The following is a 24,248-nucleotide window of genomic DNA, read 5'->3' on the forward strand; positions in this document are numbered from 1 at the left end:
AAGGGATTGTCTTACCTAACTTAATTACTCTGAAAAATGTCGGGACCTCATGCATTATTGTATGTCACATTCATCGAGAGATTTTTTTTCTTATGATGAGTACGGACAGGTACATTATGAAAAGAAAAATAATCGTCATGTTTAACATGATGTTACGATGGTCACTACTCCTATCGGATGTCCGGCAATAGTACCAAAGAATGCTAGTCCGACCAAAAAATAAGTATGAAAGTTCTTGTGGGTCATCCTACGAAGAAAATATTAGTTTTTTTTTTAAAAAAAAAATTAATTTTTGAATTATGGGAGGTTGAAAATAATGCAAGACACAAGAATTAAAGCAAAATAATTCATTTAGGGGCTGAGGAAGCTACAGGAAGTACAGCATGTTGCAATTTTACAGAAAACCAAAGGGGCTAAGGAAATATTATTCATTCAAGGTTATTACAGCTTGATTCTGCGCCAGATTTTTGGTTGTAATTGCTAGATGTCGGGATAAGGAACGAAAACGCATTCTCTGCGTTCTCGAATGGTGGTCGAGGAAACTCGTGATAGCCACCAAAATTACACGGATCGAAGTTCAATGGCGAGAAATATGTAAGAGGATCATCAACACCACCTTTTGCATCTGCTGCTGCTATGGTTTCAACTGAACTTCCTCCCGAAGCAATCGACCCGAAACTGAAATTTATACTCCCGAGCTTATTCGCTGTTTCGTAGCGTTCTCCTCGATCACAGGACATGGCTGTTCCCTTCGATTCTTCGAGAGGAATTGCAGGAGTGTGGCCTTGGAAGAGAGCAATGTGTCCAAACAGCTTGTCTTTCCTAGAGAAAGTAGTCCCACAAGAACAAAGCCACTTATCTTTCCCACAGTGCTTTTCGTGTGTTTTGAGATCAGCAATTACTGAGAACTTCTTGGAGTTGCATTTGCTGCAAGTGAAGCTTTTGTCACAGTGAGTTCTCTTGTAATGGTTTTTAACACACACAATAGTTTTTAGAGGCTGAAACTTCTTATGATCCTTGTTCCGTTTGCACCCCGTGAAGGGGCACGAGTACCTCTTAATCAGCATCGTCTCATAACTCGCTTCTTTGTTCGGCTTTGCAAGAGCAGCAGCGGTTTTGTATTCGTCACCGTGACCCCTCATATGCATTCGTAAATTTGCATCCCTCTTGAACCCTTTTCCACATATTGCACAGAAGTGAGTGTGAGGTGCTAGGATCTCTTCTTTTTCTAGTTGCAATATTTCATATGAACCTGGGGGGAGGTTCTCGCTTTCATCTGCGTCTTCTTCATCCTTCGATTCGTGTTCTTCAATCCGTTCCTTCCCATACTTGCTACTCTCGTCTACTTGGGTTGGAACCTCGGGAAGTTTAGTTCCATCACCATGTTGCGACTGAACAACGCCATTCTTCGTCCCAGATTCAGATGCAAAAAGAACCCTGTCGAGCGGCGCCTCTAGCTGCCCGACCAGAGGAACAGCTGCAGAAAAGTTATGCTTTACAGAAGGAAGCAGACTACCTGCTGTTGAGATTAACTGAACAATAATTGAAGTTAGATCAGCAGTTATCAGCTGTTGTTGCTGAACTACGAGTTCATCTGGCCTCCCCAACACTTGGCTCCTCCGCCCAATGATCAAATGCACAAGTTCCTGAAGCTGATGAACCTTCTGCTCTAGAAAAGACAGATTACTTAGCATCGCTCTTGGATCCCAATCTTGAACCTTACTGCCTAGAATTGCTGCATTCATCTGATCACCATCTTTATTCAGGATTCCAATTTGTTGATTCGAGTTACACGTTAAGGACGCCTTCGATTCGGTCTGTTCTTCAAATTCTTGAAAAGGCTGGTCCATAGCATAGTCCAAAATGGAAGTATCTACCCATTTCTGTTCAGGTTGCTGGGCATCAATATTAGGAAACGATGAAGATTTTGTCCAAACTTCAGAACTACACAAACTATCTTCAGGATCCATCTTCAAAGATTCAGTACTGTTTGACTTGGATCTACAACGAGTTTCAAACAAATTCTCCAACTCAGTTGAAAGAAGGCCGAAGCAATCAGTTTCAACAACTTATTTTGAGCACAGAAGAGTTCAAGTTCATAATTGAGAAAGAAAGTCAACTGGCTCGAAAAGAGGAAAATACACACAAAATATGAATCTCATAGTCAAATCCCTAAATTGAGCCCCAATCCACTTCATTCCATTGATTAATCCCTTCAAACATTCAACATATACTCCACTTTCGAATCTAAATCAACAATACAAATCATACTTTCCAGATTAATGTTGACGAAAAACAAACAAACAAACAAACAAACAAACAATCAGACACTTGCAAACTTCTTGTCTCTCTTTCAATCATCCCCAAACATCATCATAAACTCCAAATTAATTCCATCTCAATCAACCAACACATAGAACGAAATCACCGATAAACAGAATTCAAACGAAATCAAGAGAATCCAATCCAAACAAGCGCGATTGCTAAAATCCAGAAGAACGCATGGGAAGATTTACCGATTTACCGATTCGCGATTGTTTGTCAGACCCTTCAGAAGTTGAATCAATCTGCTCCAAAAACAAAAACAAAAACAGAGAGAGAGAGAGAGAGAGAGAGAGAGAGAGAGAGAGAGAGGAAGCGAAAGTGAAGTGGGTTATAATTAAAGAGGAGGAAGAGCAGCCTGTGATGACTTTCTGGGGTCTGGGCTTCCAAAATGGAATGCTGAGATGGGGTTGGGGGATCGGTCAACCCCAGGAATCAGGGCCGTGGAGTGGAGGATTGAAGAACGAGAACCGTGGATTGGTGGGGTTTTGAGTGGATTTGGAAGCAGGGGATTAGAGGAAGAGGGAAGAAGACGAGAAGGGAGGGAAATGGGACCCATCCAAGTTGAATGATTCCTCTCCATTGGAGTGAAGAATGGAGAGTGTGTTGAAATTGGAAGCTAAAAAGGAAGGGAAATGGGTTGGGAATCACGACCCGGGAAGGTTCAGACTGAGTGGAAGCTCTCTCAACAATCGAGTCAAATGCATAATATTTAAGGTTCAGACTGAGTGGAAGCTCTCTCAACAATCGAGTCAAATGCATAATATTTCTCTACACATAGTTTACTCATGCGCACATGAACTCACTAGGAAGGCTTGGTAGTGTTCCCCTAAGCTTGACCATTGTGGTATATGCATATGTGAAAATCAACAGAAAAAAATAATGAAAATGATATCATGGTATACGCGTTTATATACAACATGTTAGAGATGATCCATGATCATAGAAATAGATGCATGAAGTCCCACGTTAAAATCATGACTTGAATTCTTTACTAGATATGGATACATATTGGTTCATCATGTTGTCACACAAGACGGACACATGGTCATATCGGCATAGCAATCATATCATAATAGTTTGTTTAGATATCATAACGTAAATAAAAATGTATGAATAGGGTCACGGGATGCAACTTAACCTGTAGGAGTTCCAATAATAATTTATTGCTCATATGCTTATCCTAACATATTGTTCTTAGGTTAGAAATAAGTTTTAGGTTTGACACTTGGGCCGTGATTAAAAAGGCAAAGACCAAAAGTAAATTAAAGAAAAAGTAAAATAAAATAAAGGGTAGAAATAAGGTAAATTTAAATAATTAGGAGGGTTCAAATTTATTACAAAAGAGAAAATGGGATTGAAATAAAATTATAAAATGAAATACAAAAGACTCAATAGACAAAGAATTGACGCTTTGGAATGATCCCCTTTGTGATCGTGTATCTCTCGAACGCCCCCAACTCGACTAGCAGCTTGCAAACACCTGAAAAAGAAGGAAAATGGATGGGTACAAAAAAGAAGTCTTTGACTCATTTCTACACTCAATAGAAGTACTCACCCTAAGTCATCTACTTATGTAGTCCTAGTGATAAGGATCACGATGTTTCAAATGTTTCAACTCTATCTATTACACGATTCAAGGTCAAGAAGATTCAACAAGCATTCATTTTTTATCTATTAGATAGGCTCGGTTCAATCATTATTGCATGTGTTATAAGCTAATTCGATTGAGGAATGACCATTTGGATCTTCAGAAGTGAATATAGTTGAGTTACTATGAATTACATTTGATTGATAATTGGTTAAAAAACTTTATTTATTATTTTAATTTTATAATTTCATGCCGTGTGCAGAAACGGTGGGAAATTACTTATGAAAGTGACTTTTATTTATTTATTTTTTTTTTCAATTAGATTTAGAGGGGAGAATAAATCATAGCCACTAAGTCATAAGTATCATTTCTAAGTTTCATTCTATTCTTGTGATACATTCTATCTTAGTTATAAGTGTTGACCAAGTTAGATTGTAGAGTAACTCAATTTAGAACAAGTTAACAATTTTTGCTAGTAAATCTTTGATTGTAAAAAGTAATACATCGTATAACTAGTGAACTACATCATTTAAATACTTAACTCAACCTTAATTTCAACTTTCTCACTTCCTTCCGGACTTTTCTTTCACTAACTACATAAATATTTAATCAATTTCTTACTGTTGGTGTTAATATAACACATGCGGAAGCAATTTGGATCTTAAGCACTTTTAGAACATCAATTATTATAAATAACTAGCATGTACATAAGTATTAAAATTTAATGAGTTTAAATACTAACCTTTTATAGTTCAAACTCCTTTTGCCTCACAAACTGGTTTCGAACCACCACTAGTGTCTTCTCCACTATCCTCCGGCCTTAGAACGGGATTGTGGAATCCGGTGAGTGACTAAACTTGGGAGGAATTTTGTATATGTGAAAGAGAGTGTTTGTGAGAGGTTTTTCTCAAGGTTTTTCATCAAGACGAAAGAATCCCTTCCAAGTATCATGATCACTCTATTTAAAGAGTCAAGTTTGCATGTTCATACAAACTTGAGATCACCAAATTTTGACACTTAAAATTCCACTCAAATGTTTGGGATTATGTGGCAAGCATGCATGTTTGAGTTAACAAAATTTTGACACTCAAAATTCCACTCAAACTTGTGGGGTTTATTTGGCAAACATTGTTTGGTTAAACCAAATTTTGACACCTCAAAATTCCACTAACATGGATTTTTCCATTAGATGAAAGTCAACATTTTGACTTTCTTCATTTTAATTCAAACAATTAATTTGAATAATGAATTTCAAATTAAAGTAACATTAAATGATTAATTAAACTATTTAATTAATATTTAATATTAATTCAAATGCCAATCCCAATCAATTCCGACACATAATTGATTAAGATATTTAAATCTTATTTAAATATCTCAAATTCTCTCTTTTCGTTTAATTCGTAAATAAAACAAAATTGCGGTTAAATATATCGTATATATGTAACGCATATTCCCTAATTTGAATTCGAACACTTCGAACTCACTCGTCACACTGTTCTATGGTTTAGTCCGATATGAGCTAGCAGAGGGACCTAATGGACCTATAGATCATGGGCTCCAACGATCCAAGATTAACCGATTAAACTCATTAACTTGGTTAACCAACATTCGTTAACTACTAGAACACTCCACTATAGGCTAGTAGTTGCACTCCCCTCACTATAGATATATTTCTGTCCATCTGATATAACCATGATTAGTAAGTCGATCCTTCACAGATTGTTCGTAACTAGAGCTGGGTCAATTTACCGTTTTACCCCTGAAGTTACTTCTTGTTCCTTATGTCTCACTGATCCTCTAATGAACAATTGGTTTGTGGTCCAACCAGTAAACCGAATCCCTCTCAGGCCAATGAGAGGGTGGGGCCCCTTGTTCAAGACCTGGAGTCAGTGCTTAAGGGAACTACCTTTCTTCTATCCCTAAAAGTGGGTAGGAGTGAATTTCGTCTTGCACCCCACGTTCCCAGCCATTCACCTAGTCTTACCCCTGAAATGGGAGGCCTGTTGAGTCGGCGAAGTAGAGCCACTCTCACCCATGCAAATCTAAGGATGATTCCGAATAAACAGGAGTTCATGGTTAGCTCAGGATTAAAACCGAGTTACCTAGGTTATCAAATGAAAAGAAAATCAGTCTCAACAGTAAACGACTTTATAAAGTGAGAGTGGTTTTCTTCATAGTCCGATCTTATGTAATACTCATTGCATAGGACGCCCCCACTCACATGTCTCCACATGCACAATTTAGTGATCACATTGTTTATATCATATACAAAAGTGGGCCGCATCCATAGTGTCCCCAGAATAAGGTACTCAGCCTTATCCTTATACTATAGATCATTTTGACTATATACTTGAACTTGATCCACTCTTATGTCTTTACATATAGTTCAAGTAATCATACTATAGCCAGAGTGTTCTTAGTTTATTGGATTTAGATTAATGATCGTAAAGTTCACTTTATTCAATAACAATTTTTACTGAATAAACATCAATAATAACTTTATTGAAAATAGAATATATATTTGTTTACAAACTATAAGTTTTAGGACATTAAAACCCAACACTTACATTTCATCTCAAAAAAAAAAAAAAAAAAAAAAAAAAAAAAAAAAAAATCTACAAATAAAAGAATATCTATTCAAATAACCATCATACATGACTTCCTGTCAAATCATCAAGGTCAGCCAACCGATATGTTCCCAACAAGCATTAGTAACACATAACACATCACAAAAAACTTCATTTTTGTATTTTCCCAACGTAAAAAATATTAAAGCTAAAGAAACTACTTTATTGTTCCACTATCATCGAGTCATTGAAACACCTAAGGTTTTAGATGATGTTGAGTTAGAATTTGCAACCTTTTGATCAACATGGTACTTGCTACAATGGTGCAACTTCCACTATTATCAATGATAAGACTACAACGAGTCCCCTACTGAGTATTTTTCGGGTAAAGGTAAGGCGTCCATGTACGGATGACGGTGGCATCGCAAGTAGAGACCATGACACGTGCATAGGGTAATATATGTTTAAATTTCTAGTCATAGGTTAGAATAAGTTGTCTTGCATTTCACGTTACTTTTAATTTATTTCCATTTATTTTGTATTTGTTTTCCAATTTTTTTTTTAGTATCCATGACATTGTTTTAAAGTTGAAGATGTTTTAAATTTATTCGAAATTTATGCTATTTATGATGTGGTTTTAAAGAGTTATTTTGCATATGAGCTCATTAGTAAAAGTTAGTAATCACTATTAGAAATTTAGGTTAGTTGCTCTCTCATATATCTCTTCTCCACTTTATTTCAATAAAATATTTATTTATTTTGCAATGAAAAAATTTATAAATAATTGCTGAAAAAATATTTATTAAAAATTTACTTAACAGTTTTAACTTAAAACTATATTTATTTTTTATATTTTGAAATTTAAAAAATAGTGAAACTCTTCCAATAATTTAGTAGACAAATTATAAATTTAGCCCATATTTTTAAACTATTAATTCAATGATGTTATTTTTTTTTTCGATTTATTTATTTATTGATTTTGTAGGGTTGAGGTTAAAAATTTTGCGGATAAGGAATATTTACCCTAGTCAACACTACTTAAATTTATAATACTATAATTCTAAAATACTATAATTCTAATTATTATTTTTAGATGGTTGTTAACAATAGTTACTAAGAGTGGAATTATTATATAATATAAAATTAAAAATGAAAATAAAAATGAAAATTTATTTCATCATTCCTGTAGTGAATTTATTTTGGTTTCTTAATTAAGGCTTTCTTTTTTCCTAGATGATTTTTGTTGGATTAATATAAGAATATTATTCTAAAATAAATAAAACAATATTATTTGATTTTTTTTCTTTTAAAAGTATTTATATTAACATCAAAAGAAAATATATATATATATATATATATATATAATTCTAAAATAAATAAAACAATATTATATATATTATTCTAAAATAAATAATATAATATTATATATATTATATTGTTTACAAAATAGAGAGTATTGTTGTTATTAGATTTTTTAAAATATTTGAATTACAAGTTTTTCTTTTACCAACATGTAACCAATATTTAATATAATAAAACAAATCTAACCAATTCTTTTTAACATGTTCAAATAGCTCATCTATTTTTCACAAATCAATTAATTTTTTTAATAAAATATAATAGAATATGATTTAATTTAGTTAACCATAAAACCAAATAATTTATTAATAATCTTCAAACTAAATTAAATTAAGTAGAAAATATAATAAAAAAATAAAAGTATATATTGACCGACAGATATTTAAAGGAAAGGTTTATATATTTAACGATATAAATTCAACATTTTTAAAACAATAAAAAAAAAAACATTTTAATTAAAAAAAACATTTTAAAATGGAGTAATTTAACTTATTATTTATCTAAAATAAATTTTAGAGTTTACTTTCTAGAAAAAAAAATATTTATATAATTTAACTTAGTATTTTTTTTCAAATAAATTTTAGAATTTAAGTCCTACTCTTCAAAAAGGTATATAATGTATGGTAAAAACATCCGTTAATATATATATATATATATATAAATATATACAAAAAGAGAGGAAAACTATCTATATACAATATATATATACATACATGCTTCTATTTAATTTGTATTTATAACTCAGTTATGAAAGGGTATTTTTTTGTTTTAGAAGTATGTTTAAACTTCTTAAAATAATAAACCGTTTTTAAATAATTATTTATAAATTTAAAATAATACTAATTTTCAATAATTATTTATAATTTATCCTATAAAAGAAATAAATATTTTATTAGCCTACAATGAAGTAAAAAAAGATGAGACAGAAGAGTAGTAAACAAGTCTATATTTATTATTTTTTCTAAAATAACTGGTTTACTTTCTCTTCTATTCTACCCACTTAGGTGTTATTTCTATTACAGTACTATTTTCTTTAGCAGTATCTACTCAAACCAAAAAAATCTATATTTTTATCTACTAAATTTTCCGTTCTTATTATGACTAGGGTATAAACTTTAAATTTGTGAAATTGTGAAAGTTAACCAGCAACTTTCGAAGCTAAGGTGTTATTCGGGATGTTCTTATTATGCCTAGGGTACAAACTTTAAGTTTGTGAAAATTGTAACCAACAACTTTCGAATCTAAGATGTTATTCGGAATGTTCTAACCAACTTTAAATTTGTGAAATTGTGAAAGTTAACCAGCAACTTTCGAAGCTAAGGTGTTATTCGGGATGTTCTTATTATGCCTAGGGTACAAACTTTAAGTTTGTGAAAATTGTAATCAACAACTTTCGAATCTAAGGTGTTATTCGGAATGTTCTAACCAACAACTTTCAAACCTAAAGTGTTACTCGAGATTGGTTATATTAAAGAGGAATATTTACGCGGACCAAAACAATTTAGGATGTTCTACTATATTTATGGACATTTTTTTTTATGTTGGGTAATTTAAGGAGCTATGTTTTTATCATTCTTATTAATATATAGAATTATGTTTGGGTATATTTGTGTAAAGAATGTTTTCAATTGAAGCATCCTTGTGCTCCTTGTATAAGTAAGAAAGCACCCATTAACGTAATACAAAAGTAATTATTGGTTATTCTTATCAAAGTTATCATTCATTTTGACTTTCAATGATCGGTAACATAATCCTTCTATCAAATGTTTACGTTTTTTTTTTTTTTTTTGTAATAGACAATGTTTTGATTTTTTTTTTTTTTTTTTTTTTTTTTTTCATAACCTTTGTCTTTCCAATTCTCTTCAGTTAATTAGAATCCAATATTTTTACCTATGTCCTCTTTTCCAAATCTAACCAGGGTAATACATTTTTTACCACATTTAAATAACATGAAAACGTTAGTTAAGAGTAAAGAACACAGGTGTTTAGCCATCCTTGATTGCAATTTTTTTATTAAAAAATGTTAGTAATTAAAATTTTTAATCTGCGTACGTAGTACTTACATTTTCTAACACCGGCTATGGCATGGTGGAAAGTATTGAATCAGGGCATCACTATCGTGTTGAAGCATTGAATTGAGGTCTTTCTTGTAAATTCAAAATTTAAGAAATGGAGACAAAAACTATCTACATACATTATGATATATATATATATGTATATATATATATATATATATATATATATATATATATATATATATATATATATATACCTTTATACATTAGATGGTAGGTATATAATTTTAAATATTCCATTAGAGGCGGTAATTATTTTTATATATTAAAAATGGAAACATATCATGACTCTAAACTTCTGCTACCTAAAGTTACTAACGTCGTCCTAATGTATACTTTTATGTGGAATTTAACTCTTAAAAGTCATCCTAACTTACACTCTTACGTGGAATTTAACTCTTAAAACATCATTATTAAAATTATAATGTGAACAATAGCATAACATCATCTTGAAAACACTGCTTTTCCCCATAACTATGTTATTCTTCTCATTATACCTCGTGAAAATTTTAAATTTGTGAAAGCTAACCAGCAACGTGTCATGTTATCTTGTATTTCATCACTTTTGATGTCGAACAATTGGAACAAAGTTTCCAACAACTTTCGAAGTTAAGATGTTACTCGGAATTGGTTATATTAAAGAAGTATATTTATACATAACAAAAGCTTTTTGTTGAGCATGTTGCAACATCTTTTTTAGTACATATTATATTATGCATTTTTTTTTTCTCTTTAATGTTTGCGTAATTTCATATGGAATTATATTTATGATTATTATTAATATATGGAACTATGTTTGGGCTTTCATGTTTGCATAAATAATGTTATAGGATCCTTGTACGATGTTATCATCCTTGTACAAGTAAGAATATAGAAATAAAGACAAACACAACATTTAAAAAAAAAAAGAAATCAAATTAGAAGAGTATGTCGTTCAAATTTTTACAAAGGAGAAGATGAGATTGAGATAAAATTATAACATAAAATACAAAAGATTAAAAATACAAAGAAGGATTGACGCTTTGGAATTGTAACGACCCTAAATTTCCACATACTCAGAGTCGCTACTAACGTCTTATGCTCATGTATAATGCGGAAATATAACTCTTACATGAACATAATTGATAACGTAAATAAAAAAAAAAACGTTTAAAACAACTTTTTCTCTGGAAAACACAGTCATGGTCTTACGTGTTTAGATATGAAATACTGAAATTTAGAGAAAACAAAAACAAATACAAAATGATTTAAAACAATGAAATGCAAAACAACATATTCTAACTTAAACTAGAAATTTAAATATGAATCTACCCTATGCACGTGCCACAGTCTCTGCTCGCGATGCCGCTGTCCTCCGTACAAGTGCGCCTTGCCTTTACCTGAAAAATAATGTGGCACACGGCCTGAGTATTTCAAAGAATACTCAGTAAGTGGCCCCACTATAGGGGTCATGCAAATGCAAACACATGCAATCATGATTTAGGGACCTATCTCTAATCATCTTAGAGGTGGCCTCCAGTCTCGGACAAATTGGATGTGTAGTACTTCCCTACACACGACTCACACGTGCGAGTGTGAATCCCCAGGGCACTCGCACACCCCCTCGACCCTCTGGTCAAACTAATCTGTAGCGACGTCCAGAGGTCAGCGGAACCCCATAGTGTCATGCGTCTCATGAACACCCTCATCTGTGTGCGTTCGCACCTGTGCGCATTCGCGCTCATCATACGGTGCGCGTCCGCACTCATCATCTCTAGGGGAAGTAGCCCTATGCTTATGAACATACAATATGCATGAGGTCCCTCTAAATCCATCATAACGTCTCTTCTGACACAACCCTCTAGTCTCATCTCTTTGTTACTCTAGGTAACACATACTCGTGGATATTTATATTAATATCATTTTCACGCTCTTAGGGTTGTGTCCTATGTCGATCTAACGACATGATGTAATATGACACTCATCATCATATAGCATGCTCAATATGGAAAACATCATCATATTAAGGTAAACGTCACGCAATTATTATACTCATCATATTGCCACAAAGTGCATCAAACATATCAAGTACGACATTCATCAAAATATATATATACTGAGCACATCATCAAGTATCGTAACTCACACATCATCATAACTCATATACCGAATCGTACGACATAGTTCATACATCATCGTAACTCATACAATTTTTAGCCTATCCTATGGTAAGACCACTTAGCTGGTTGGCCTTAGCCGAAGTATTCTCTAATTTAATTAACGTAAGCTTCCGTTCCTCGAGAGCTGCTCCACAGGTTGCTAGAGTTCGCTTCATATCCCACCGTTCGTCACCTTTTGTTAGTATTTCACATTTTAATTAATAATCCAACTAACAATGTGAAATACGGCTCTAAAACGGTCTCAGTAAAAATCGAATTCCAAGTTTTCATTGTTTCTAAATTTTCTAAAACTCAAATTGAAAATATGTCAATATTATTTCATGCTGCTTTGAATCATTCAATCCAACTATAGTTTGTTATAATATTATATTCTGTGGATGCAAACAATAATAGTTTTTCACATCTTTCATTTACAATCCATTCTAATTTTCCTTCATAAAACTGACTATGCATCAATGAATTATGATTTTCTTCTCTTTCCAAAAAATGATGGTCCATGCAATTGACAAAACAATTTTTCAATCAATTTTGATTTTGGTTAAGATATCCAAAAATCTAAATAATTGAAAAAATAGATCTAAAATAACTTTTTTATCTCGTACAAAAATAAAAGAAGAGGAGATCTAACTTACCCACACATGCAATAATGATTGAACCGAGCCTATCCAATAGATGAAAAAGGAATACTTGTTGAATCTTCTTGGCCTTGGATCGTATAGTAGATTCAGTTGGAACATTTGGAACATCGTGATCCTTATCACTACGACTACATAAGTAGATGGCTTAGGTTGAGTACTTAGTGTAGAAATGAGTCAAGACTTCTTTTTTGTACCCATCCATTTTCCTTCTTTTTCGGGTGTTTGCAAGCTGCTAGTCGAGTTGGGGGCGTTCCAGAGCTACGCGATCACAAAGGGGGTCATTCCTGTAACCACCCCAAAAAATAAAAAGAAAAAAAAAAAAAAAAAAAAAAAAAAAAAAAAAAAGTAAAAAGTAAATTATCAACCCTCTCTCCACCTTCCCCAAATATCTCCCCAACACCTCCAACTGCAAAATGATCTGCAAAACAAAGAAACAGAAACAAAAAATGGCAGATTTTGGGAAGGAAAAAAATCCGGAGAAAGAAACAAAAGAAAGATTGCAAATTTTGGAAGAGAAAAATTGGAAATGACTTCACTCCAAGGAGATTTGATAGGAAGGGAAAGAGAGAAAATTTATGGGTAAGTTAGATCTCCTTCTTTTATTTTTGCAAAAGATAGAAAAGTGAAATGGCTTCACTCCAGGCAGATTTGGTAAGATTGCATCTTAGCCAATTAAGTCTTCGTGCCTTAATTTAGAATAAGATTTCAAATTTTGGTGAAAAAAAAAATTTGAATCCTTACTTTTTTTTTTTTTTTTTTCTCAATTTCCTCTCTTGCTTCCCTTCTTCTTTTCATTTTTTTTTTCCTCTTTTGATTTTTTTCTAATTTTTCATTTTTTTTAATTCTTTTTCCTCAAATTCTTTCCTCTTTTATCAACGGTAAATGATCTCGCAAATACATTTGCATAACAGAAAGTAGTGGATTTTCTACCATCGTAAAAGAATATCTGTTCAAATAACTATTGTACATGACTTTTCTATCAAATTATCAAAGTCAGCCAAACGATATATTCCCAACAAACATTAGTAACACATAACACATGACAAAGATTCATCTTTGTATTTTCCCAACGTAAAAAATATTAAAGCTTGAGAAATTACCTTCATTGTTCCACTATCATCGAGCCATTGAAACACCTAAGGTTGATGATGTTGAGTTAGAATTTGCAACCTTTTGATCAACATGGTACATGCTATATTGGTGCAACTTCCATCGTCAATGACAAGACTACAAGGAGTCCCCTACTGAGTATTTTTCGGGTAAAGGTAAGGCACCCATGTACGAATCACAGTGGCATCGCAAGTAGAGACCACGACACGTGCATATGATAATACATATTTAAATTTCTAGTCATAAGTTAGGATAAGTTGTCTTGCATTTTACGTTACTTTTAATTTATTTTGTATTTGTTTTTCAATTTTTTCGAGTATTATGTGTTAGAACACGTAAGACTATGACATTGTTTTAAAGTTAAGATGTTTTAAATTTGTTCGAAATTTATGCTATTTATGATATCGTTTTAAAGAATATATTCTGCATATGAGCTAATTAGTAGAAATTAGTAACAACTCCCTATTTATTATTTTTGGTATCTATATATATATATATATATATATATATATATATATATATGTATTTTTTCAATAAAATATTTATTTATTTTGCAATAAATAATTTCTGAAAGATATTTTTTTAAAAATTTACCTAACATTTTTAACATTTAAAACTATATTTATTTTTTAGTTTTTGAAATTTAAAAAATAGTGAAACTTTTAAAAATTTTAAAATATTTTTTTAAACCAATTATAAATTTAGTCCATATTTTATTTAATTATTAAAAAAAAATTGAACTATTAATTCATATTAGATAGATAATTTTTTTTTTTCTATTTTATTTATTTATTTATTGTAGAGGGTTGAGGTTGAAAATTTTGTGACATAATACTGTAATCCTAATTATTTTTTTTAAATTTTGTTACTTTTAGATGGTTGTTAATAGTAGTTAAATTATTCTATAATATAAAATTAAAAATGAGGATGAAATTAGAGAATTTATTTTTACAAAAAGAGAATTAAAACATTTTTTCTATGGATGATTTTTGTGGGGTTAATATAAGAATATTATTCTAAAATAAATAAAACAATATTATTTGAATTTTTTCTGGTAAGAGTAAGAAAATATAATAAAAGAAATAAAAATATATTTAAACAAAAGATTTATATATTTAAACAGTATAAATTCAATTTTTTTTTACAATAATAAAAAAAATATTTTAAAATTAAATTAAATTAAAGAAAAATTAACATAGAAAATATAATAAAAGAAAATTGAAAATAAATTAACATAGAAAATATAATTAAAAAAAATAAAAGTATATTTAAAGAAAAGATTTATATTTAAAAGGTATAAATTCAATTTTTTAGAAAATATAATAAAAGAAATAAAAGTATATTTAAAAGAAAGATTTATATATTTAAAGGGTATAAATTCAATTTTATAGAAAATATAATAAAAGAAATAAAAGTTTATTTAAAGAAAAGATTTATATATTTAAACTGTATAAATTCAATTTTTTCTTAAAACAATAAAAAAAACATTTTAATTAAAAAAAATATTTTAAAACTAAATTAAATTAAAGGTAAATTAACATAGAAAATATAATAAAAGAAATAAAGGTATATTTTAGGAAAAGATTTATATATTTAAACGATATAACTTCAAATTTTTCTTAAAATAATAAAAAAATATTTTAATTTAAATTTTTTTTTAAAATTGAGTTATTATTTATCTAAAATAAATTTTAGAGTTTATTCTTAAAAATTGAAAAAAAAATATTTATAATAATTTAACTTATTAATTTTTTCAAATAAATTTTAGTAGTGCTGTTGTGCCATTTAAAAAAATTACCTAATGATCTATTTAAAATCAGTAAAAAAAAATTATCTATATACCATATATATATATATATATAAATATATACATGTTATATATAAATAAATAATGTAATAAAATTTAATTGGTATTTCTAACTCATTTATGAAAATAATAAATAATGTTATAGAATTTAATTGGTATTTCTAACTCATTTATGGGCTTTTTTATTTTGTTTTAGAGGTATGTTTAAACTCTTTAAAATATATCAATTGTTTTTAAATAATTATTTATAAATTTAAAATACATAAAAAATAAACACTAATTTTTCAATAATTATTTATAAATTTATCTTATAAAATAATAAATATTTTATTATCATAAAATGTAAAAAAAAAAAAAACACATATAACAAACAGTTTAACTCTATATTTATTATTTTTTTCTCCCGTAAATGTTAGGGTTTACTTCCTCTTCTATCCTACCCACCTTCTCAACATCTATATTATTTATCAGTACTATTTCTAACCAAAACTTACTAGAAGAAATACAACATTAGTCATATTTTTACCTACTAAGCTTTCGGTTTCTTATTATGCTAGTGTACAAAGTTTCTGAAAATTGTGAAAGTTAACCAGCAACTTTTGAACCTAACGTATTACTCGAGATTGGTTATATTAAAGAGGAATATTTATGCGAACCAAAACACTTAGAAGCATGTTGCTGCATCTTTTTAGTACCTATTATATTTGTGGACACTTATTTTTTCTTTTTAATGTTTGCGTAATTTCATATGGAGTTATGTGTATGATTCTTATTAACATATGGAATTATGTTTGTGTAAAGAAGGTTTTTATTCGGAGGATCAAGTAAAAACACGTAGGTATATCAATACGCGTAACAATGCACTCCAATACACATCAACGTAATACAAGAGTAATTGTTGATTATTCTTACCAAAGTTATCATTTATTTTGACCTTCAATGATCGGATAAAATAATCTTTCCATTAAATATTCCAGATCTTCTCTTATATAGAGAATGTTTTGACTTATTTTTGCATAACCTTTTGTCTTCCCAACCTTCTCCTCGTTAGTTTTTTTAGAATTCAATACTTTTACTCATGGTCCTCTTTCCAAATTCAACTAGCACTGTTGAACACTGTATTATTGACATCTTAAGACTAAAATACATTTTCATTACACGACACAATTGTTTAGCAATCATTGATGTCAATTTTTTTTTTTTTATAAAAAAATATTAGTAATTTAAATTTTTCATGAGTAAGTAATGCCTATATTTTCAAAACTTACTAATTTTGGTGCAGCTCTTATAACAACGACCTATGGGATAGTGTAAAGTATTGAATGCAGGACATCACTATCGTGTCGAACCATTAAATTAACGTCTTTCATTTTAAAGGGATTAATCTTCATTTTGGACATGACCTATGATTATAAATTAAATTTTATTTTACAAAATTCAAAATTTAAGAAATCGGGACAAAAACTATCTACATGTACGTAGGTACATATATGTATGTAAATACATTAGTATATATATATATATATTATACATTATACATTATACATGTAGATATTGGATTGGAGACTGTAATTATTTTTTTATATTATAAATTGAAACACATCATATAATAACTCTAAATTTCTACTACCTAAAGTCGTTACTGTCATCCTAACGTATACTCTTAAGCAGAAGTTATCACTCATTTTTACTTCAATGATTGGGTAAGATAATCTTTCTATTAAATGTTTCAGATCTTCTCTTATATAGACATATACTCTTAAGCAGAAGTTATCACTCATTTTGACCTTCAATGATCGGGTAAGATAATCTTTCTATTAAATGTTTCAGATATTCTCATAGACAATGTTTTGACTTATTTTTGCATAACGTTTTTTGGACATGACCTACGATTATAAATTAAATTTTATTTTACAAAATTCAAAATTTAAGAAATCGAGACAAAAACTATCTACATGTACGTAGGTACATATATGTATGTAAATACATTAGTATATATATATATATATATATATATATATATTATACATTATACATTATACATGTATTGGATTGGAGACTGTAATTATTTTTTTATATTATAAATTGAAACACATCATATAATAACTCTAAATTCCTACTACCTAAAGTCGTTACTGTCATCCTAACGTATACTCTTAAGCAGAAGTTATCACTCATTTTGACCTTCAATGATTGGGTAAGATAATCTTTCTATTAAATGTTTCAGATCTTCTCTTATATAGACATCCTAACGTATACTCTTAAGCAGAAGTTATCACTCATTTTGACCTTCAATGATCGGGTAAGATAATCTTTCTATTAAATGTTTCAGATCACTCATTTTGACCTTCAATGATCGGGTAAGATAATCTTTCTATTAAATGTTTCAGATCTTCCCTTATATAGACAATGTTTTGACTTATTTTTGCATAACCTTTGTATACTCTTAAGCATAAGTTATCATTCATTTTGACCTTCAATGATCGGGTAAGATAATCTTTCTATTAAATGTTTCAGATCTTCTCTTATATAGACAATGTTTTGACTTATTTTTGCATCACTTTTGTCTTCTCAACCTTCTCTTCATTGAATTGACTGTTGAACACTGCAACATTTTAGGACTGAAATACGTTTTCCACCCATTTAAATAATGTTAGTTAAAATTACAAAACACAGTTGTTTACTTATTGGCAATTTTTTTTTTTTTATAAAAAAATATTAGTAATTTAAATTTTTCATGGGCAAGTAATGCCTACATTTTCAAAACTTACTAACTTTGGTACCTAACTTTGGTACCGCTCTTATAACATTGACCTTATGGGATAGTGTAAAGTATTGAATACAGGACATCACTATGGTGTCGAAGCATTAAATTAACGTCTTTCATTTTAGAGGGATTAATCTTCATTTTGTACCTCACCTACGATAATAAATTAAATGTTATTTTACAAAATTCAAAATTTAAGAAATCGAGACAAAAACTATCTACATGTAAGTAGGTACATATATGTATGTAAATACATATAGTATATATATATATTATACATTATACATTATACGTGTAGATATTGGATTGGAGACTAATTATTTTTTTATATTATAAATTGAAACACATCATATAATAACTCTAAATTTCTACTACCTAAAGTCGCTACTGTCATCCTAACTTATACTCTTAAGCAGAAGTTAGCACTCATTTTGACCTTCAATGATCGGGTAAGATAATCTTTCTATTAAATGTTTAAGATCTTCTCTTATATAGACATCCTAACGTATACTCTTAAGCAGAAGTTATCACTCATTTTGACTTTCAATGATCGGGTAAGATAATCTTTCTATTAAATGTTTCAGATCTTCTCTTGTATAGACAATGTTTTGACTTATTTTTGCATAACTTTTGTCTTTTCAACCTTCTCTTCATTAGTGAGTTAGAATCCAATATTTTTACTCATGGTCCACCTCTCCAAATCCAACTATCAAACGCAATACTCCTGTTGCGTAAGGTTTTTACCTCTCTAGCTAAGATTCTTACTGGTTTTTCCTCGTAGCTCAGATTTTCATTGAGTTGGAGTGGTTCGTAGTCTATTACGTGGACAGGATCCGTAATGTACTTCCTCAGCATCGACACATGAAATACATCATGTACTCCTGAGAGGGCTGGAGGTAAGGCTAACTTATACGCTACCGGACCAACTCGCTCTAGGATCTCGAATGGTCCAATGAATTTAGGACTTAACTTGCCCTTATGTCCGAATCTTAACACACCTTTCATAGGTGCCACCTTGAGGAATACTGGGTCCCCCACCTCAAACTCCAGGCTTTTACGCCTTACATCGGCGTAGCTTTTCTGTCTACTTTGAGCGGTACGCATCCTCGCTCGAATTTTCTGGACAGCCTCATTGGTGAGTCGAACCAACTCGGGTCCTACTAATTCTTTCTCTCCTACCTCGTCCCAACACAGTGGGGACCTACACCGTTTCCCGTACAGGGCCTCAAACGGTGCCATTCCAATAGTTGCTTGGAAACTGTTGTTATACGAGAATTCCATTAGGTGTAGTTTGGAATCCCAACTTTCCTTAAAATCTAGTACGCAAGCGCGTAGCATGTCCTCTAGAATTTGGTTTAAACGCTCCGTTTGTCCATCTGTTTGGGGGTGAAAAGCGGTACTAAAGTCGAGGCGGGTACCCAGTGCTTTTTGAAGTCCGCGCCAAAACGCTGACGTAAAGCGTGGATCCCGATCCGACACTATAGACACTGGAACTCCATGTAGTCTTACTATTTCTTTCACGTACAGTTGTGCCCAATTGTCAACTGTATATGTAACCTTCCCAGGTAGAAAGTGTGCCGACTTGGTCAACCTATCGACAACTACCCAGATCACTGTATAGCCCTTGGGCGTTTTGGGTAAACCTACTATGAAGTCCATCGCTATGTTTTCCCACTTCCACTCCGGTATGCTTAGGGGCTGCAACAACCCCGCCGTCTTTTGTCTTGGAGCTTTCACTTGTTGACAAACTAAGCACTTGCTCACAAACCCGGCAACATCCCTCTTCATACTCTTCCACCAAAAGTGTTGTTTTAAATCTTGGTACATCTTAGTACCTCCTGGATGCATCGCAAATGGTGAGTTGTGAGCTTCCATCAGTATTTCCTTCCTTAAATCTTCTATTGCTGGAACACATAAGCGTCCCTGATACAATAGTCCTTCATCTGATGACTTCGAGAATCCATCTACTGGACTTTCGTCTAGCTGTCCTAGGACTTTCTGTAGGTTAGGATCCTCTCGTTGGGAGGCAATAATTCTCTGCCTAAGCGTAGGTTGTACCGTGAGTCGGGCCAGCTGTGCTATGACTCCCTCGGTCGCTACAGCTATGTTGGCTCGCTCGAACTCTCTTTGTACCCTTACTTCCCTCGTAATGAGGGCCGACGAGTGGACCGTCTTCCTACTCAAGGCATCTGCAACTACATTTGCTTTCCCAGGGTGGTACTGGATATCTACGTCATAATCCTTCACCAATTCTAACCACCTTCTCTGCCTCATGTTTAACTCTTTCTGGGTGAAGAAGTATTTCAAACTTTTGTGGTCGGTAAAAATTTGGGTTTTCTCGCCATACAGGTAATGTCGCCAGATTTTCAGCGCGAACACTACAGCGGCCAACTCTAGGTCATGGGTAGGGTAGTTCTTTTCATATTCTTTAAGTTGACGAGATGCGTATGCGACAACCTTGCCGTGTTGCATTAACACACATCCCAGTTCTTTCATGGAGGCATCACTATAGATCACATATCCTTCTGAGCTCTCGGGTACTATGAGTACCGGGGCGGTTACCAATCTCTCTTTTAGGTTCTGGAAGCTTGCCTCACAAGCATCATCCCATCTAAATGGCACCCCTTTTTTTGTTAACTTTGTTAAAGGCGAGGATATTTTAGCGAAGTCCTGCACGAACCTTCGATAATATCCTGCCAATCCTAGGAAACTCCTTACTTTCGTTACCGTAGTTGGGCGTTCCCACTTTGTGATCGCTTCGACCTTGGTGGGATCTACAGATATTCCATCCTTTGACACCACGTGTCCTAGGAAGGAGACTTGTCGTAACCAAAATTCGCATTTGGAGAACTTGGCGTACAACTTGTGCTCTCTTAGGGTGGTTAGGACTTTTCGGAGGTGTTCCTCATGCTCTAGGTCAGTTCTCGAGTATATGAGGATGTCGTCAATGAACACAATCACAAACATGTCTAGGCATTCTTTGAATACCCGGTTCATTAACTCCATAAATACAGCTGGGGCATTGGTGAGGCCAAATGACATCACTACAAACTCGTAGTGACCGTACCTTGTCCTAAACGCTGTTTTTGGTACGTCTTTTTCATTAATCCTAATTTGGTGGTAACCGGACCGAAGATCTATCTTAGAGAATACTGTTGCTTCTCTGAGTTGATCAAACAAGTCTTCTATTCTAGGCAGAGGATATTTGTTTTTTATGGTTCTCTTGTTTAGCTCTCTGTAATCGATGCACAGACGCATCGATCCATCTTTCTTCTTAACAAACAACACTGGCGCACCCCAGGGGGACACGCTAGGTCGAATGAATCCTTTATCTAGTAAGTCTTGCAGTTGCGCCTTGAGTTCCTTCAACTCTGCTGGCGCCATGCGATAAGGTGCTTTGGAAATAGGCCCAGTTCTCGGCTCGAGTTCGATGACGAAGTCGACCGCTCGGGAAGGGGGTATACCAGGTAAGTCATCCGGAAATACATCTGGGAACTCGTTTACTATTGGCACGTTTACTAGGGTCTCTTCCTTTCCTCTCACGTCTACAGCACATGCTAATATAGCCCATCCACCTTGTTGGACTAACCTCTTTGCTTTCATCATCGAGACTACCTTAGGGGTAATCTCGGTATTTGTGCCTTTAAATTTAAAGGTAGGTCCTGTCGGTGGTGAAAATTTTACTTCCTTTTTGCGACAGTCTATACTAGCTCGATTTTCAGCTAACCAATCCATGCCTAGTATGACGTCGAAATCTGTCATGTTTACCACTATCAGGTCAACGCTTAAAGTTTGGTTCCCTATGATTACTTGGCCATCCTTTACTCTATCCCTAGATACTAAGTCTACCCCCGCAGGGGTGCTTACAGACATTTCATGCAATAAGGGTTCTAATTCGAACCCTGCTTGTACAACAAAAGGCATGGAAATAAAGGAATGCGTGGAACCAGAATCAAATAAGGTAAAAGCGAAATGACCTAAAATGGATAGTGTACCTGTCACCACGGCATCGGACCTCCCAGTGTCCTTGCTGGTTGACGCGTATGCCCTAGCTTGAGCTCGCGGTGGTGCTGGTTGATCCGTTCGCTCTACTACTCTGGGTGGGTTTGCTTGTGCTGCAGCATTTCCGGCCGTGCAGTTCACGGCGATGTGCCCCTCTTGACCACATCTATAACACGCTCGGCTGCCAGCCAGGCACCTCCCACCGTGTAGTCTTCCACAGATAGTGCACCCTTCCTCTCTCCTCCCTCTGGCCCCATCTTGATTCCTGGGATTCCTATCAGTATGTCGGGGAGGGCGTCGCTCATCCCATCTAGGAGAGGGTCTGTTATTGGAACGGTGCCTACGTGCTAGTGGTGGACGGTCAGAGCCTCCTGATTCATGAGGACGCTTCTGCCCAATTATAACTGGCTCTTCACGTCGTTTCTCATCCTTTGGTTTCTCTAAAGCCTTGGCAGTTCTCAAGGCTTCCTCATAGGTCTTTGGGTTGAACGCCTCCAACATGCGGCGGATTCTTGGTTCCAAACCCAATATAAATTTCTCTGTCATCTTTTCCTCAGTGTCCACCATGGACGGTGCAAACCTCTTGAGTTTATTAAACTCTCGGTTGTACTTCTCTACTGTGAGTCCTCCCTGTACCAGGTGGGCGAACTCCTGCTGCCTTTTAAGTCGCTCTGACTTAGGATAATATTCTTTAAGGAAGACCTCCTTAAATCGTTCCCAGTTCATTGGTCCCCCTTCTGGGTTAAGGAGGGTTTTGTTATCTCTCCACCATATCTCTGCGTCCTTTTGTAGGACGAAGGTTGCACAGGCGACCTTTTGGTTCTCTGGGCACTCCATAGTCTCAAAGGTGGTTTCCACCGCTGCAATCCACATTTGGGCTTCTATGGGGTCTACTAGGGAACCAGTGAATGGTCGAGGGTCGTATCTCTTGAAATCCCTTATCCAGTTTGAACATCTAACAGGTTGTGGAGGGTTTACTGGGGTATTGGCCTGAGCAGTGGCCTGTGCCTGTGCCTGTGCCTGTGCCTGTGCCTGTGCCTGTGCCTGTACCTGTGCCTGTACTTGTGCCAGTGCCAACGCTTGTGCCTGGGCCTGTGCTTGGGCTTGTTCCTAGGCCTGTTGTAGACTGGCTTGCTGATTGGTTACCAAGGTTTGAATTAGGGCTTGGATGGAGTCACACATTAACCTAGTATTAGCATCTACTCCACCCACTGGGGGTGCAGCTTCAGGTGCGACTTGGAGTGGTAGGGTAGGCTGGGGTGGAGGTTCTACTTGTGGTGGAGGCTGTACTGGTGGTGGAGGCTCAGCTTGTAGTGGAGCTAGAGGAGGTAGCTCAACTGGAGGTAAGATTGGGGGCGGCGTAACTGTTACCGGCCCAGTCTCTGATCTTTCTTGAGGTGGGCCCTCTACCGCCACACCTCGTCCTACTTCTCTACGACGGGGTCGCCCCTTTCCTCGTCTTCCTCTTCCTCTTCCTCTTCCTCTTCCTCGTGCTCCGGGCATGGTTCTATAAACCAATATAAGGTTGCTTAAGTCTAAGGCCTTAATACTATGCATATATATATATATATATATATATCAATACGCACACTATACAATACATCGTAATGCCAAAGAAGTAAACATTCATCATGCTATTAACAAAATTACTCAGCATGCAACACATGACGTCATACTCTTAAATAAATACGTGAATATCACAACCATTTCAGTAATGTCAACATAAAAAAAATGCATGCGAGTTTTAAAACATTTCTCTTTTCTTATCTTATGCAAGGCGTACCTGATGGTGACGGGGCGTCGACGTTGGGACCGTGGAGCGTGCCAAGCCTACATCGTAGGCTAGTC

General features: G+C 33.5%; 2 protein-coding genes across 3 annotated transcripts; both read right to left on the minus strand.

Annotated features, from left to right (window-relative positions):
- Nucleotides 1-332: 332 nt before the first annotated feature.
- STOP1 (C2H2 and C2HC zinc fingers superfamily protein) lies at nt 333-2,816 on the minus strand. 2 transcript variants are annotated; one of them, XM_023669517.2, is made up of 2 exons: nt 2,525-2,816; nt 333-2,001 (listed from the first exon to the last, which is right to left on the minus strand). In XM_023669517.2, the coding sequence occupies exon 2, from the start codon at nt 1,968-1,970 to the stop codon at nt 429-431; it is 1,542 nt and encodes a 513-aa protein (XP_023525285.2). In that variant the 5' UTR covers nt 1,971-2,001; nt 2,525-2,816; the 3' UTR covers nt 333-428. The 2 variants fall into 2 exon arrangements, with proteins under 2 accessions (XP_023525285.2, XP_023525284.2); XM_023669516.2 differs by having other exon boundaries at nt 2,517-2,815.
- Nucleotides 2,484-23,903, minus strand: LOC147793596 (uncharacterized). Its single transcript, XM_087121366.1, has 3 exons — nt 23,547-23,903; nt 21,126-23,456; nt 2,484-2,567 (listed from the first exon to the last, which is right to left on the minus strand). The coding sequence occupies exons 1-3, from the start codon at nt 23,901-23,903 to the stop codon at nt 2,484-2,486; spliced, it is 2,772 nt and encodes a 923-aa protein (XP_086977492.1).
- Nucleotides 23,904-24,248: the final 345 nt, after the last annotated feature.

The sequence above is a fragment of the Cucurbita pepo genome, chromosome 2 (genome assembly GCF_057944985.1).
Source record: "Cucurbita pepo subsp. pepo isolate OVF chromosome 2, ASM5794498v1, whole genome shotgun sequence".
In the NCBI taxonomy this organism is placed as follows: domain Eukaryota; kingdom Viridiplantae; phylum Streptophyta; class Magnoliopsida; order Cucurbitales; family Cucurbitaceae; genus Cucurbita; species Cucurbita pepo.

What these genes read in the sequence shown, in the direction of transcription:
- STOP1 (XM_023669517.2), bottom strand. Translation starts at nt 1,970, where the DNA reads ATGGATCCTGAAGATAGTTTGTGTAGTTCTGAAGTTTGGACAAAATCT.
- LOC147793596 (XM_087121366.1), bottom strand. Translation starts at nt 23,903, where the DNA reads ATGCCCGGAGCACGAGGAAGAGGAAGAGGAAGAGGAAGAGGAAGACGA. An exon ending in AAGCCCTAATTCAAACCTTG is followed by an intron (nt 23,457 to 23,546) that starts GTAACCAATCAG and finishes GCACAAGTACAG; the next exon opens with GCACAGGTACAGGCACAGGC. An exon ending in AGTGGGAACGCCCAACTACG is followed by an intron (nt 2,568 to 21,125) that starts GTAACGAAAGTA and finishes TTTTTGGAGCAG; the next exon opens with ATTGATTCAACTTCTGAAGG.